The sequence below is a fragment of the Haemorhous mexicanus genome, chromosome 9 (genome assembly GCF_027477595.1).
Source record: "Haemorhous mexicanus isolate bHaeMex1 chromosome 9, bHaeMex1.pri, whole genome shotgun sequence".
Lineage (NCBI taxonomy): Eukaryota > Metazoa > Chordata > Aves > Passeriformes > Fringillidae > Haemorhous > Haemorhous mexicanus.
In genome coordinates, this window is record NC_082349.1 from 7,006,301 (window position 1) to 7,022,766 (window position 16,466).

At 40.6% G+C, this 16,466-nt stretch overlaps 1 protein-coding gene across 7 annotated transcripts in view; it reads right to left on the minus strand.

Annotated features, from left to right (window-relative positions):
- The window catches only part of ELAVL4 (ELAV like RNA binding protein 4), a 64,726-nt gene extending 56,141 nt beyond the window's left edge, over nt 1–8,585 (minus strand). The window contains exon 1 of one of the 7 annotated variants that reach the window (XM_059853854.1): nt 8,396–8,585. In XM_059853854.1, the coding sequence (XP_059709837.1) occupies nt 8,396–8,443 (48 nt within the window). In that variant the 5' untranslated portion in view covers nt 8,444–8,585. Of the gene's footprint in view, nt 1–3,966; nt 4,133–4,360; nt 4,526–5,140; nt 5,439–7,734; nt 7,872–7,961; nt 8,094–8,395 lie in introns of those variants that run through there. The other 6 variants (XM_059853852.1, XM_059853853.1, XM_059853857.1 and 3 more) reach the window with 6 other exon arrangements.
- Between the last annotated feature and the right edge of the window lie 7,881 nt (nt 8,586–16,466).

Consider the following 16,466-nt stretch of genomic DNA (forward strand, 5'->3'; position numbering starts at 1 on the left):
TGGCTAATTTTATACAATTACTGCCTCTGACACATTGAGACCTTTTCTCCCCCCTTTCCTCTTCTTGCTGTAAAGCTAGTGACCTACAAAAGCCCCTTGCACCTAAAATACTCCAGTATTTAAAAAAGTAAAGACTGATCATTTGAGGGGAAAAGCAAGGAAGGAGACTAAGTATCTGTTTCTCCAACATCTTCCCCTTACATTATCTCAAATGGTTAAACATACCCAAAGGCTAAGGTGAGGTACAGGTACCCTTTAAACATGTTTTATTAGGATTTAATCTATCAATCATACTTGTTGAATTGCAACGCTGCCCTCCTCTTCACAAAGTTCCTTAGAAAATTAAAAACATGCCTTCTTTTAAAGTTGCTCCAAGTCCTACACCGCCGGTACCTGGACATTTACAGAAACAGTTGGGAAGTGTTACATTACACAAACACCCTTTCCCTCCTCATCCAAATCCCAGCGTTTTCCTTATCAGCTATTCAAATGGGAAGGGAATATACACATGCATAAACAGACACAAATACACACGTACCCATCTTTTCCTCCACCCTACACAGAAAGGAAAAGAGCAAGAGAAGGAGAGGAGTGCAAGGGGGAGGGGTGACTTTCCATCACAGATTAGCAAATTTTGCAAAATCTGGCCTATCCCTTACAGAGGTACCATGCTTTTTAACATCACCTCACTTGCAATAAAACTCTCTGTGCCCACTTCTCCCCCAAAACCCCAATGACATTGAAAAAATACTGCATTGCAGTATTTGCCAGTGCATCGGAGTGTATCCAGTTAGCTGTCCCACAGACAAACAAATGTACATTTTAATGTGTCCAGGCATGTAAATGAGGTGTCCAGAGGACACAGATGGCCAACACGGACAAGTGGATTTGTCAAGTTATCTGCATCTCTCTCACCATAATATTCTCTGCCACTGTCCATTTCTTGCCTGAGCTGTTCGCTGAAATTATTTTCAAAGTCCAAGCTCCTGAAGAAGACACCAAATTCCCCTGCCAGAATCCGGGACGCAATCATACCTTATTTCTTTTGAAAAACCTCAGGGTGTAGAGTGGCTCTAGGTTATGTACCAACAGTATGACAATTACTCACAGAAAATAACCTGCATTTAATTAGTACACTCCCAGCATACCAAATAGGAAGGCTGAGGGAAAAAACCCCATTCCCTGTAAGTTAGAAGATATTATTTAAAAAAAAAAAATCCATTAAATATATGTAAGATTAACGCAACTAGATTTTCTTTCAATAGAGTCACAATATTTAACAGGACCAAATAAAGATGATGAAGACTATTTCAAACCCATTCAAATGGGATTTTTAAGTATACCCCTTCCAGCTCATTGTAACCATCCTTTGTCACAACAGCTCGGGCTCACTTTGAGAGAGCTCAAAAAGGTAAATTTAATAAAGAGGAAGAAAGCAAAGGAGGCAACCAAGCCAGTCACCAGTGGAGAGGCATCCCTGTATCTAACATGGGAACTTGATTAGCAGAGTACATGAGGACAGGATTTTAAACTGATGGCTGGTATTCACATTGCATCAATATCCAACTGTAAGATTGCCTCCTTTCTGACTAGTACACCAAGACAACAGTTTTTAAAAAAAGAAAAATGTCATGTCTAAGGACAACTACATTTTCTGTATCTTTCTGTCTCTACAGAAAGGTTTTACATTTTCATCATTTAGTATTGCTAGCAATCTTAATTCTATTTCACTAACTTAATAGCTATTTTTCTATAGGAAGATTTACAATGCAATCTTTTACATGCAGAAAGAAAATGTCACTATGTACATGCAGGCTGTATTCATTAATATAATCTTAAAACAAAGAAAAGAGGAATATCAGGGCAGGAACACGTGCACCGTAAAACAAGGATTTCATTATTTTAAAATCTTTGTAGAAACACGAAACTGAACAGAAAATGAAAATGTAACTACTAGCTGATGACTCTTAAAACAAACAATGCAGCTGTGTATAATAAAAGGCACCCTTATTTATTGTCATGACTAAGTTAACAGATTTAGAACACAGTATCTCTGTTTTGGACAGAAGAAAAATTATTTTACTCTCACGTACCACTACAATGCATGTCAGAATGCATCTCTGCACATGCACAGACTGTAAAATACGGAATTTTACACACGCACACACCCCCTCAAGATTTTTTTTCTCCCCCTCTATATTATAAAGCAGTGCAGTTTTCAGAGGGCCATTCAATCACTTTTTCACAGAAAGGACTGCAGCAGAAGCAATACTTAAAAGAAATTAAAAAGGGTATTTAATTTTTTAAATTCCTATTTCAACCAAGCACTACTATCCCTGCTTGAATTCGCATTCAAAGTAACCCTGCACCAGAGAAAGGAATAAAGTAAAAATATCTGCAAATCCAAAGACTGAAAGAAAGGCGTGTTCTATATTCTTGCTTTGCTTCTTATGCCTCCTGATGTGTGATAGATGAACGTTTTCTGGGCAACCACATTTTTACATCTTTTACGCTACTGTCTATCACTTACTAGTCTACTACGCTTTTTTAACACTTCTAGCACCACCAGCTATTTCCCATTATTGTTTGCCACTACAATTAAGAGACCATCAAGATTACCCAAATATTCAGCTGTGGTTTAAAAAGTAGAGTTGCCATAAGGAGCCCGACACTGGAAGCGGATATTGCTCCAGCAGACATAGAACAGACTGTGGCTAAAGGTGGGGCCGGAGATGAAGAGAAGAAAAATTTCAGTATTTTTGTAAATTCCTCTCAGTGCCTAAACCCTAAAATATGGTGAACTCCCCTGAACTGATTATTCTGCCATATAACCATCTGATTTCGTAAAAATACCAATATCACTTAACACAAAATCACTGCTTAGGGTAAATTCATTCTACCTACTGTTCTCATAGGGACATTTGCTGGAAAATTCTAAGAAATGATTTGCAGAAGCTATCAGCTGTGGGAGTTCACTATTATACCTCTGTCAACTTCATTCAATATAATTTACATTTTTTTTTATACTGCCTCACAGGATTCCTTGCAATTTTTTGCACGTACAATTTCACAGCAGGGAGGGGGATAGAAAAAAAAAAGATAACCCTCTTTTGCAAAGGAGAAAGAACAGATGCTTAAAACCAGATTTCTAGAAATCACTGTAAGCCTGAGCCAGAAATGTAATTAACACCTATTTATAAAGAATAATTAAAGTTGTGACTGCCACAAAGAAGAGCAGAGATAATCGAGGTAGCCCCTGCTTCTTTTTTTTTTTAGGGGTTTTTTTTTTACACTGTTTGCAGTATTCCCACATGATTGCCACCTGCTCCCCCACTCAGCTTCCCCTATGCTCGTTTCCCCGGCAACCTTTCATTGGCTTTTCCTCCCAGCTATCGCTTTCAGTTCGGCTGCTCAGTCTAATCTTATTTGTTTTACACCCATCAAAACAAGCAGCTAGACAAAGACAATCCTGTAAGAATGGGAAAAGACCGTCGCTTTGTTTCCCCGGTTATAATAAATATCCGCGGCAAAAGTCTGCAAAACGTTAAATTAGGGGGAAGGGGGGGTCCCCGGGCCCCCCCATCCCAGGGCTGGCAGGAGGGCCGGGTATTGTGCGGGCGGCCCCAGCCCCCACCCGGGTCGCCCCGCTCGGCGCAGCCCCGGTGCCCGCAGTTGCGTGTCTGATCATGCCATTTTGCACAATCTGTAAGGAAAAGCACAAAAGAGGGGACGAGATGAGCACGTCCGGGCTCCTCCGCCAGGAGAATACGGGCTAAAAATAGAAATACTATTTTTCACATAAATGGCTTTGACTTCTCCCGGCATTTAAAAAAGCACAAAACAACACGGCTCTCTCCCCCAACCCCAGCCCCCACCCCGACACAAAAAAACACACCCTTGCTTCCATCCATCCATCCATCCACCCATCCATCCTCGACAGCACCGGCTCCATGGGAAACGCGATACCTGGATTTTTAGAGGCGATTATTAGGTTTGTATTTAAGGCTGGTATAATAGGAACGGAGATTAAAAGGCATCATCGGCCGCCCGCTCCGCCAGGCACACGCGGTACCATGACACCGTGACTGTCAGCAGAGACCATCCGCGCTCAACTGAAACGCGACGTTCAATGGAAACGCTGTGGAGTGCCATCGCAGCTAGGCACGGTAAATGGATGTACAGATACACAAGCACACACACAGGCAGACATATCCCACCGAAAAAAAAAAAAAAAGAAAATAAACAAGGCTCCCTAATTTTATTTTATGACTCACGATCCGCCGCCCTGAACAAAAGAAATTCGCGAGGCACACGAGAAACGAGACAAAACCCCACGAGCAGGCTCTCCCCGTTCACTTACCATTTTCAAGCCATTCCACTCCATCTGTGATCACAAAGATGGACCCTTACAGCCCCTCACAGAGTCAAAAGCAAAAAGAGCGTTATGTAAAAGCTGACATTCCTTCTTACAGCGCTGCTGCCCAACGATGCAACAAAATCGACATATACTAGGCACTGCAACACATACAAGCCTCCTCCTCTTTTTATGAGGTCACGACAGGAAACTCTTTGAAATACAATATGCAGCATTTACTGAAGCTCATATAAATCACCCTCTTTTAAAATTACCATACCTATTGCGCAGTCCACCAAAAACAAAATTACCAATCTCGAGGCTTTTTTTTTTTAAACATTCCCCCCCCCCCAAAGGATTTTGCTCTGCATTTCTATCTCCAAAATGTCAATGTGGAAATTAACTCTCCCCCACCCTTAAAAAAAAAAGCCTCTTCTTCCTTTTGCATTTCAGTTAGCCACATACCAGCCTTGCATTAGAAATGAGCTTTTCTCTTTATTCTGAGAGAAATCGCAATTACCTTAAAATGACAAAGTACATCCTTTATTAAAGGATACGCAGACATTAAATATGAAAGAGAGAGAGAGCGAGAGAGAGGGGGAAAGAGAAAGGGAGGAGGGGGGAAAGGGAGAGATCATGTACAAACAGATCAGTAGCAGAAAACTAAATTCATGGGAAAACACAGACTGAGAATGATGCAGATTCGGGGAAAACCTGTATGTTAGCTTCTATATCTACCTCTATATAAACCCGCTACGATCAGATTTTAAAACTACTAATACCTACCATAACCATTCTTAATGGCAAATATTGGGTGTCTTGAAAGGCTTCAACTCTTCTAACGGTTTTGCTAAGGTTTCAGGGAATTATTTTATTATTATTATGCTCTCTCTTTTTTTTTTTTTGAAGAGCCACAAAGCACACTGCTAGACGTTTGTGCAGCGAGAAATTATTATCGATAATAAAAATAATAATAGCGGCAGCGATAATAATAATAATAAATAATAATAATAATAGCTAAGTATATTATCTCGTTGTCTCAGTGTGGTGCTGCGGCGGGAGGGCGGCGGCGCCGGCGGCGGGCGGAGCGCGGAGCGGCGCGGGGCGGGACGCGCGGAGCGGAGCGCGCGGAGCGGCGCGGGCCCTGCTGCGACTGGCGGCCGCCGTCGCCCCTTTACCGCCATTTATGGGACCATCTGTCAGCGGCGCCGCGCGCTGATTGGCCGAGCGCGCCGCGCGCGCGGGGGGGGGGGCGGGAGGGGGGAGGGAGGGTGTGTGTGGTGTGTGTGGGGGGGAGGCGTTGCGACATCAGGTGCTATTGAAATTAGCCGCTGCCAGATTGACAATGTTAATGATGCGGTGACCTCTACAACAACAGAGACCAGATTTCTGAACTGCTGCTTGTGTCTAGTAATTAAGGCCCGGTTGAAGAAACAACACGCAGCCCCGTATTTTTTTTTAATTTTTTTTTTTTTTTTTTTTTTTTTTTTTTTTTTTTTTTTTTTTTTTTGGTTCCCCCCGTTCCCACCCCTGGGCCCGGCGGTGCCATACCTCGGCCATGCTCCAGTGCCTACATCTCCTTACCTCCTGCGCGCCCCGCTCCCAGGTCCGGCGTATTTTAACCACCTTATCTTTTTCGACAGTTGCTTTCCGGAGAAATGCATATTTAATGATCTGCCTCTAGGCTTAAAGGCACAACAAAAGCACTTTGACGTGCATTTAAAGCTGCATTTATTTTCAGGTACTATTGATTTTAATAATCAACCCATCTCTCCTTCCTTCCGCCCGGTGAGGTTTTTTGAAATACGTATTTTTAAAGGAGTGGATTTGATGTTGCTGCCACTTGACAATGTCTAAGGCACAGCAGACACCTCTTTATCAGGCGCTCCCCCCGAACGACAGTAGTATTTCAGAATTATTTTGCCACCTCGCTTCATTATTCTTCAGCTCGACAGGAAATAAAACAACAGCGAACTTTGGGCATTTAAAAGACTTTTCTTTTCCAGCCTTCGAGAAACGTGCTTAACTTAACAATGCACACTCATTAATCCTCCGCTCGCTGCCACTGACAAACTAACAAAACTTCACTTCCAAACAGCAATATTTTACCCCCTTCCGACCACGGCAAGTTCTGTAAGAATTCTCACAAGTTAGGAAGCATTCATTTCTCTTTACTTGAGAACTATTTTCCTAAAGCATGTTCTGTACTAAGTAACAAGGCATAGCACTCTGTAATTACAACAAGCCTTGAATTTACATTTATCTCAACTAAAGCAACCGAGTATTACCCTACTAATACACATAGAATCGTTTAGTTTTACCATCCACAGATTCATTTAAACAACTAAACACTTAAAAAAAAAATCAGAACCATTGAAAGCGTTTTTAAATGTAAGAGCTGAAAACCGAGAAAGCTAGGATGGGCCACATTATAAGCTCACTTAGCTCTTTCCTAGAGAAAGAAAACCTGACTACAAGCCACCAAAACCATTTTCAAAACATGTAAATCAAATAATTGTTCTACAAGTTTCATCTTTTAAAAAGTATAAATATTCCCTCCACACTACTAAGCTAGGGACTGACATTCAGTACATTTTAAATTTCTTTGAACCATAGATACGCTCAAACACACACAGAGACTAAACACACCAATAAAACGTATGAAATGTAGTAAAGCTCATAAAATCCAGCAATACACAAAGCAAGCAAGGAGAAAAATCACATTTAAAAAACATCATACAATCTATTCGTGGAATGAGCACCGAATTCAATTAAAATATGAACAATGTGAAAGGCTGCAGAGGATTTCTCTCACCACGCATCTCTCTGAGCACATTTGTAGCTTAGTAAAAACTAGCATAGATTAAAGTAGCCTGTAAGATACATTTCCTAACTCAAATTTAGGTGACCCATTGGACTGAACACACAGACATCAAAATGCTACAACAGCTACTATATTACCACAGATTCCTGTGCAAATATACATCAAATATTAAAGTTAGATCTGTAATGCATATTTTTTACTTAAGGTCTCTTCAGGGGTTAATAACACCAGAGAAGGCATCCAGAAATTATTTTTAAGTCTTTTCAACTTCAGCCTACTTTGTTACTATAAATTCGTTGTGCATATCAAGATTCAGCCATTTTTCTGAAACAATAATCGCACGCTGCTCCTCTCAAAAATTAGCTAATCTTATCCATCTATAAATCCAGGTACTCTGCACACTGACCGCTTTCCCAAAAAGCACCCCACACACGCAGCCTTTCCGAGAAACACTAAAACAAATGCTCAAACATCCTCAGAGGCCTCTCTCTGGAAAGACAAAGGCAGAATTCTATTGTTGAAAAAGTCAACCTTATTCTCGTGTTTCCAATAGTACCATTTATCTCTCAGGGAAAGGGACTGACCACCGCATCACGGTGGTGACATTTGTAAAGCATCAGATTCTCTATACAGTCTCTCCAGCATCAGCCAGCAAGCCCCTGAGCAAAGCATATTTTTAGTGCAATCTTCCATCCCCACAAAAAGAAACTTGTCTTAAACAGCTAATCCAATATAAAAACGAAATCACAGGGTTGTTTCCCAGCCCCCCCTCCCTCTCCTTACCATAAATGAGCAGTTTCTTGACTCATTAATGACAGTTTCCCTTAAAAGAAGTGATCTCATATCACTGAGCCCCTCTCCACCACGCATACATCCCAAAGGTTGCGGGTATCTTAGCATCAGTAGCCGCTAGCAAGCTCTCTCATACAGAGCCCAGATGGACTATACCAGAAGCCAATTCAGCGTTAATAACTACCTACTCTGTGCAGTTTAGAAGCCTTACGTGGCATAATGTCCTAGGCAACAGCAGCCGATTGAAACCGCAAATAAAAGACAACCCAATTCTCCAAAAGCATCAAAAGGAAAAAAATAATAAATTGAAGAATGATTTTTTTTAAAAAAATCTCTTACTTGCATAAGATTAAACTGAATCCTTCACCAACATATGAAAAAGGAGAAAAAACAGATGCTGCCCAGAAAAAGTGACAAAATATTACCTCATTATTTAACAAAGCAGCATTAAGCGTCCTGCTGATTTCAAACATCTTGCCACAGATTTTGGTTAAGAGAAACAGAAAGAATCCTTTGCAAGCCCTCTGTCTGCAAAGGGTTCTTCAATTTTCTTGCGCACAACAGAATAGTCAATATGTTATTTCCCTAGAGTTCGCACATTAAAACATCTAGTCAGTGAGCTGAATTTTCCCCTTATCACACTGTAGACTCCTGTTATATGTACTGCTCTCTTTGCAAGATTAGCCTGCCCCAAACATGGCTGTTGTTTAAACTATTCTTTAAAGTAACAGTTCACTCCATAACCACCAGGTGGGCAGTGTACACAGATCCAAGTAACCATCTTAAAGATTTTTCTTGGAATAGCTGCTGGTTGTCATACACAACGTAAATCCCCCCTACACTTATCAAGCAGGAGGAAAAAAACTGTCACTGTTTTATGCCCTTTCTTCCCCAGCAGCAAGCCCATGAACAAAACCCTAAAATCACTTAGCTTTTAACCCCTTTTTTAAAAGGGACCTTAAAATTTATACAGGAGCTTTTCATTCAGCAAAAGTGGTAAAATCCAATCAGTTTGGAGAACAAAGTATAATTAAAAGGGAAAGCACACCCAACTAACTGGTTTGTACTACAGAAGAACAAAAATCAGCATTACATCCACAAGAGGGTTCTTTCATGGGAAGATAAAATTCAGCATGTAAATAATTCTGTTAGAAAATTTGAACTATACCTTCAAGCAAATTGAAGACAACTTGATAAGATACTGCTATGACTTACTGTGGCTTAAATTCATTTACTAAACCACGGTTGCACGCATCAGAGCACAAGACTGAAATGAGTGGAAGGGATCCAGTGTTCAATAGCACCTAAGTCTCCCAAGGTATCAAACTGTCCCTATTCCATCATGTCTGCAAGCTATTTAAGTATTTTTTCACCACTTTATTTAAGGTCAAATACCTCAAGAAATGCTTCCATTACTATAAAAAGTACCAATTCACTCAACGCTCTACAGCAACACCCAGAGGCATGAATGAGATTGGGATCTTTGTGTTAGGTGCTGTACAAACACATTTGAAAAGTCATTTCATACCGAAGGATTTACAAACAACATTTACAAGACTGAAAGCACAAAGCAGAGGTGTGAGAAAGAACAATAAAAGAGCATCACAAAATGTCTTTACCAGCTGGGAAGAACTGCTGGAGGAACCAGAGCATCTCTGGCAACTACCTGTGCTAAGGCAGAACCCAAAAGGTTATTTGCTGAGGTTAAAGAATAAATGCATTAGATGGACAAGGGCTTCTTTAGATTTACCACCTACAAAGCACCATCACCTATTTCCTTTCATTTATAGCAATCCATGCTGAGTAAGTATATGCAGAGTAGTGATTTTCTTTGCTGGCCTTTAACTAATATTAAAGTGATGCAGTAATGACTTAACCTTCTTGAATATGTATTGAGTTTCAAGTCATCCCTTTTTATATGAGAAAGGTTATTTGCATCGATTTCTGTTTGCATGAAATAAGCTTATTTTCTCATTCACCATATGCCTTGAACACTAATTAAAAGTGTCACTTTCTTCTAATGTAAAAACGTAATCACTTAGTAAATAAGTATTCTTGGCTTTTTGGTCTTTCTGATAATCTATTTAAGGACTTTTTATTTCCACGTAACTTCAGTGCTTTGATCACCACACACCCCTCTCATGTAAAGAGAGGATTTTACAAATGCACATTTTTGTTGGATTTTTTTTTCAAATAAAAAGAAAAAAAAAACTATCTAGAATTACATCTTTAAGGACCCATACTCCTATTACCCCGAGGCAAACCCATCCAATCAATATGAAACCGTTCACATGCCACCATCTGCCAAGCTGTAGAGCAATGTGGCTGGAACAGACCTCTTATAAAGCAGCAGTGGTCTCATTTTCAGTCTATTAGGGAAGCACCAGAGCTCTCATGTGCAAGGACACAACACTCCAAGTCAGACCTCCTCACACCACTGTCTCCCTGCACTGCTGCAGAACTCCTGTAATTTTTGCTGCTTCAGTTTTCACACTAATCATCAAAGCAAGAGGGAGGAGAAAATGATCAGTAACAGTCCTATTCCACTGCAGCACAAAATAAAGAACTCAATTTAATTCTATCCTAATATGATTATAGCAAACCATTTAAATGCTGCTGCCTGTGAACTACAACCTGGCATTTTCCATCACCTCATTTTCTACTCTCCAGAAGATCTAAGCATTTATCTCTGGAACAGTTTTACTCTTTTTCAAGACATTTCTCTCATAAAATTAACATTTAATTCTTATCAAAGAGTTATTTTGTTGTTTGACAGATGGGAGGGTGCAGGTGGATGAGGAACCAAGGAGAGGCATGTGTGAGCAAGAGATGGATCTTGTGTACAAAATGATTTAATAAAGATAACAGGCAGGGAAAGGACATTACACAATGCAAGCACCCAGGTTTGTCCTATGCAGTAATTCAAGAACCTCTGTGGAAACAGCCCCCAGTTCAAGATACCACATCAACACTGTCTTCAGCAACACTGAGCTCACACAGTGTTTTCATCAGAAGATCTCATAATAATTTAAAATATCCTCCATCACCTATAACCCCATGCAAATACACTGCATGACTAACTAAAAAAGTGCACTAGGAGAAAACAGGAACACGAAGGTGTGCAAAACCCTTATAAATACACACAGAGAGAAGAAATTAACTAATTTAAAAACCTCTGTGAAATTAGAAGAAACTGAAAAGCTAAACATGTAACTCATATGATGCTGACAGTCACAAACTCAGATGAGAAAGCTAGAGATGAATTGTTCATGGCATCTAATCCAAAGTCAGATTTCAGCTAAGAGAACATGAAAGAAAAAAAGAAACCAGCCCCAATTAAGCTGACTGCCCTTCACTGTACATGTGTGCAGGAAGTGGGAGGGACTGGGGGGTAGAGGGAGAAACAATGGCTAAACAGGTTATTTACTCACACAACAAGGGTTTTTTTTTCCACTGTTACTTGAATTGCTTACAATTAGGTGTATATGTACATAATTTGTTTGTCTACTGAGTAATTTAAAAAATAACCAGCAAAATAAAACACCTTACCAACTGTCCTGTGGAAATCAAGCAGGAGTGGGTGATTGAGACTAACCTTGCATGACATTGAAAATGTTTTTCAGGCTCTTAAAGGTTAGTGAATTAATGTATTTCATGAAACAGAGTCAAATTTTTAAGGTTTTACTGCAAAATATGTAAGTCATGATAAGTGAACACTAGCCATATTAAAAAAAAACCAAACCACCATACAATTTCTGAGAAAACACTAGTTGACAAAGATGACTGACATGGTCCTGAGGTTTTACTAGTTTCTTTTATTTGATGATCCACTCAAACACAGGAACCTGTCCCTGCCTCCTACCCTGCCCCTGCTGTGGAGCCCACTGACAAGCTGTACAAGCCCTGCTGCCGATGCAATGTTCTGTGTGGTGCAATGAAATTCCTCCTGATGCCGAGGAGATGAAATATAACACACGGCTACCTAGAAAAACTATCACCTTTTGGATCTGAACCCAGAAAAGAGAAGGAAAAAAAAACACCAACCCAGAAGAAGAATCAAGAGTAGTCAGAGCTCTAGCTCCTTAAAGAGCTAGACACTAGATACAAAACAAGACAGAAAGCCTTCCTAAATACTTACAACCCTAAATGAGGAATTTAGATGCACAAAGCTTAGGCAAGTAGTCACAGTTCCCACAGAAATCACACTTTAGCTGCTTTTGCACAAATACGCTATTTAATGTTGCTTGCCCACTTTCTTTTTCATGCCTTATGAGATGTGTAATTTGGATGCTGCATAGCTGCTCTAAGTATCACATGCCAATTTTCCAAAGATGTGTGTATTTGCAAACCCCACTGTGGATACTTATGTTTGAACGCCAGGAGACTGGAACAAAACTCTCCAGGGCACAGCAGAGCACAGAGGTAACAAAACGAATAGATGTAAATAGCTCTGAGGGTGAGAGAAGCCTTAGTAGTGATAGGAACCACATCCTCAGTGCCACAACTGGAAGCTGGGCAGCCACACAGATTTAGGCATGCATGTGTGCCAGTGAATAACCTCAGCAAAGGATTCCTGTGACTGTCAGGGCACAGGCCAGCCAGGGAAGGGGGCCAGCAGCTCTGCTGCAGTGCAAGAAGGGTTTGGAGAAGATGATTCAGCACCTTCCCAGCAAGTCTGAAGGCCAGCAATGTCCTTGGCCCCACACTCCTCTCCCAGCTCTGAACTGCTGCTCTGCAACACAGAGCATCTACTTGGTCCCAGTATGTCCTGCCTGGCCAATTTTCAACACATTTTAAAGAACCCACTGTCAGCACTGCAAGACTGAAAAGCAAAAGGCAGCATACACTGCAGGTAAATATGTTAACACAGCAGTAAGGTACCAGTAATTCTTTTACTTTTGGCTCAGGAATAGAGATTTTAATGCCTTCAGTCCCCTGATTTTGTTTTCCTCCTTTTAAATTCAGAGATACTAAAAGTTGCATGCGACAGACATCCTAAATCCTACAGCTTGCTTTCCTATCACTACAAGCAGAACTCAATCCTACCTACAGGGAGAGTTAAAACATTTCTACATTGCTGTCAATTTTGTATAATACAGTTAGCAAAGTTTCAACTGAGCACAAATGAAGATGTTTTCAAAGATTTATGACTGCATTTTTAAAATGTATTTACTTGTAAATAATGAAAGGACCTAGACACTGAAGAACTCCAGACTTACCAGGGAGATTTACATGAGTTCAGCCATTTTTAATGTGCCAGTGTATAAGCACAAAAACCTTCATAAGAAATGTGAAAAGGGTCTTTCAACCAGCATTGCCTAATTTTAGAACAGTTGATGGATTCGCTTTAAGCCCATCTGTAATACAGTGTGCTATACACCTCGCACTCAGGCCAAATAATATCAATAACAAGAACAAAGATAAAAAGCTGAAAGGGGATTAATGTGCTGATGTTTCCAAGCTTTGAGACAGTGATCAGAAAGATCTGGATACGAGTGCGAGGTGGCTGGATCAGAACAGAGGTACAGGAGGAATCAAAGGACACCTGTGAGCAGCCCGCAGAAGGGTTGTCTCCTGCAACTTGCAATTACAAAGGAAGGATGCAGAACCAGGGAAGATACAAAAGAGAACGAAGACAACAAAAAGCATCAAGAGCTATTAATTGTCCAAATTACTTCTCGTTAGAACAGCTGGCACTTACACAGAGTATTTTAGTAGCAGCAGGCAGAAGGTAAATAAGTATTACAATTTCATACATTAAAAAAAACCCCAATCCTCAGTAATTTCTGGGTAAACCCGTTCAAGTAACCTATCCTCCAACCAAGGAAGATAGAAAGGAGAAAAAGTTTAAAATGGCCTTACTAAGCTTACACCTGTGTATACAAGTGCCAGGACTTCCAAGAAGCTTCCTGCGTATATCTGTTTTATTTCTACCCCTTAAGAAATAAAGGTTAGGTAAGCTGCCTAAATAAGGTACCCAAATTTCAGGAATAAACAGCTCCTTCATGAATATGGCTAACACAGGTCTTTAGCGTATAATTTAGATTACAGAAATGACAATTTTATAATAAGGAAGACAAGGTAAAATACAGAGAAGGTATAACAACCAGAATTGAAGAAGTATTTAAGAGAAGAGAAATGCCAACACTGAACTTTCCATACTGACTCAAAACAGGGAGAGGCTAAAGAAAGACAACTGAAAAATCATCTGCAGCTCTTCTTTTTGCCCTCTAGAGTTCCTGGAGCTCATGTCTTGGGATCAGGATGACTCTAGCTTTCCTACCCAAGTCTCAGATTTTCATGCAGATTTATGGTTTTGTTTAAACTTGTCTTTGCTAAGTGCGACATAGCTTAGCAGATGATTTTTAACTTCCTTTAAAGTAGGGCAGTTGAACAACTGGTATTTTTAATACTGTCCTTCATGAAAAAAATTTAAAATATGCTAGTAGGTATATAAGTTGCTCTGTAGCCTAACTTTCCTAACAAAATTTATGTTACAGTTACCTAGCACTAGATATTTGGTGCTAGGGCTTCAAGGGATTTGTGCAGCCCAGCTGGAGAAGCTGGCAGGCTGGCACCCAAGAGTGAGTTGACTTTTGTGCTGAACTGCCTCTTCCACAGCCACAGCTGATTTGTTTTTTCATTGAACAGGCACACAAAGATGCACAGCAGCCAGGCTGCTTGTGGTTTCTCCAGTCTGTGGAGAAAGGCTGCATGTGAGAGGATGGGCTTTACCAGTCCTACAGGTCAGTGTGGATGAGTTTACCTCACCTGAGGTTACCCATCAGCTGGGCAGCGACTCTCTCCAGCCCTTTGTACAGGAGGTTCCAGGAAATGGTCACTTCCAAGGCACAGTTCACCCCGCCTGCTCTACAAGTCTGAGAGGAAGATAAATCAAGCTCTTCTTCACTGGCTGCACAATAAGGAGGTCTTCAACGATCACCAGGGGAGCCTTGCTCCAGCAGAAAGTCCACCTTTGGTCAGCCCAATCCCACCATGGGTTTACCAGGTGACCAAAGCAGATGGTCTCCAACCGATCCTCACCTAAATGAACTTTGGCCACTCTAGGGTCTCTTAACACCACAGAGCAATCCTTGATTTAACTCAGCACAGCTGTTCACGAGGACATAAGTACTTCAGTGAGTAGCAATTCAAGCAAGGCAAGTGTGACAGACTCACACCAAGGCCAACACTCAATGCACCCATAACAGCTACACAAAGCAAATCCTGCAAGGCTACATTGGTCTGTACACAGAAAAAGCCTAACCTCTTTGGAAGTATGTAAACAACCCATCAAAAGAAAAAAAAACAGCAAAGTTTTATTTCATGAACTCTAGGCTAGATAATCTTACTTTCATGACAAAAGCTTTGATTCTGGACCTCCAAACAGCAAAGCCTTAAGAAAAAAAAGGGTTCTAGTACATCCAATTTATGACTGTTGGGAAAAGCAACAATCGCATCAAAACAGCTGCTCTGAAAACCTATCCAGCTACAGGCCATCACCCTGCAGTTTAAGAATATTTCACTCCATTGCCTGAACACATTTATATTCTTCCAGGCAGTTTTCCTGATGTTTTATAAGGATTCCCCAATGCAACAACAAACGATCTTTCTTTTAATAGTATCACTGGATGCATTGTAACCTGCACCTAGGGACACCCTGCTCTGCTCAGATAAAACTTAATTGTTCTTCTGACATCGTACAATGAAGGAACTTTAAAATCACATAATAAACAAACAGTCCTCTATTTTTAACATTTTCCATAGTCCCATGCCTAAAAAATTCACTTAAAATGTTCCAAGCAAGCACATATAACCAACAGACCTAGGGTGCAAAAAAATATGTTTACTTTTTTTTAAAGGTGTTAAAGGATAAGATTTTATTCTGCTGTGGTAGAGGGTCCTACTTCTGTGGGTAAAGGAAAGCCAGACATCAGTGACGCTGTGGAATATTTGACAAGAAATTTCAACTGCTGGCAACAAATTGAAAAATCCCTCCAGTATACTGGTGCTGTATCTTTCTCCAGACTACTTCCATAATTTTGTTCTTTCTGCCAAAGTAACAGGGCAGTATAGGTGCACACCATAAAATTCTGTGGTTTGGTAGTGGAAATTTCAGCTCATGACCTTTGAGGTTAACAGTGCTATTTAAATTTAAGACACAATGAAGCTATTAACCAATTACTCCCAGTGACCTCACTGTTAACTGGAAGACTGTCAACACAGAAAATGAGGCCAATTATTTAGAAGCCATCATCTGTTCAGGAAGCCACCCTCTTCAGCTGGTTGGGAGACTATCCCAGGCTGGAGGATGATGACATGGCTCTATCCATTCCTGCTGTAGTCACTTCTCAGCTGCCACATAGGCAAAAAGACTTGGATGCTTAGGAAATTCCTACTAGCAACGAACATTCCTCAGCAACCTGGACGACTAGACACACACAAAGGTTTTCTTTTCTCTTTCCACTGGCATCAGTCAGGTCTTAGTGTGTTCAA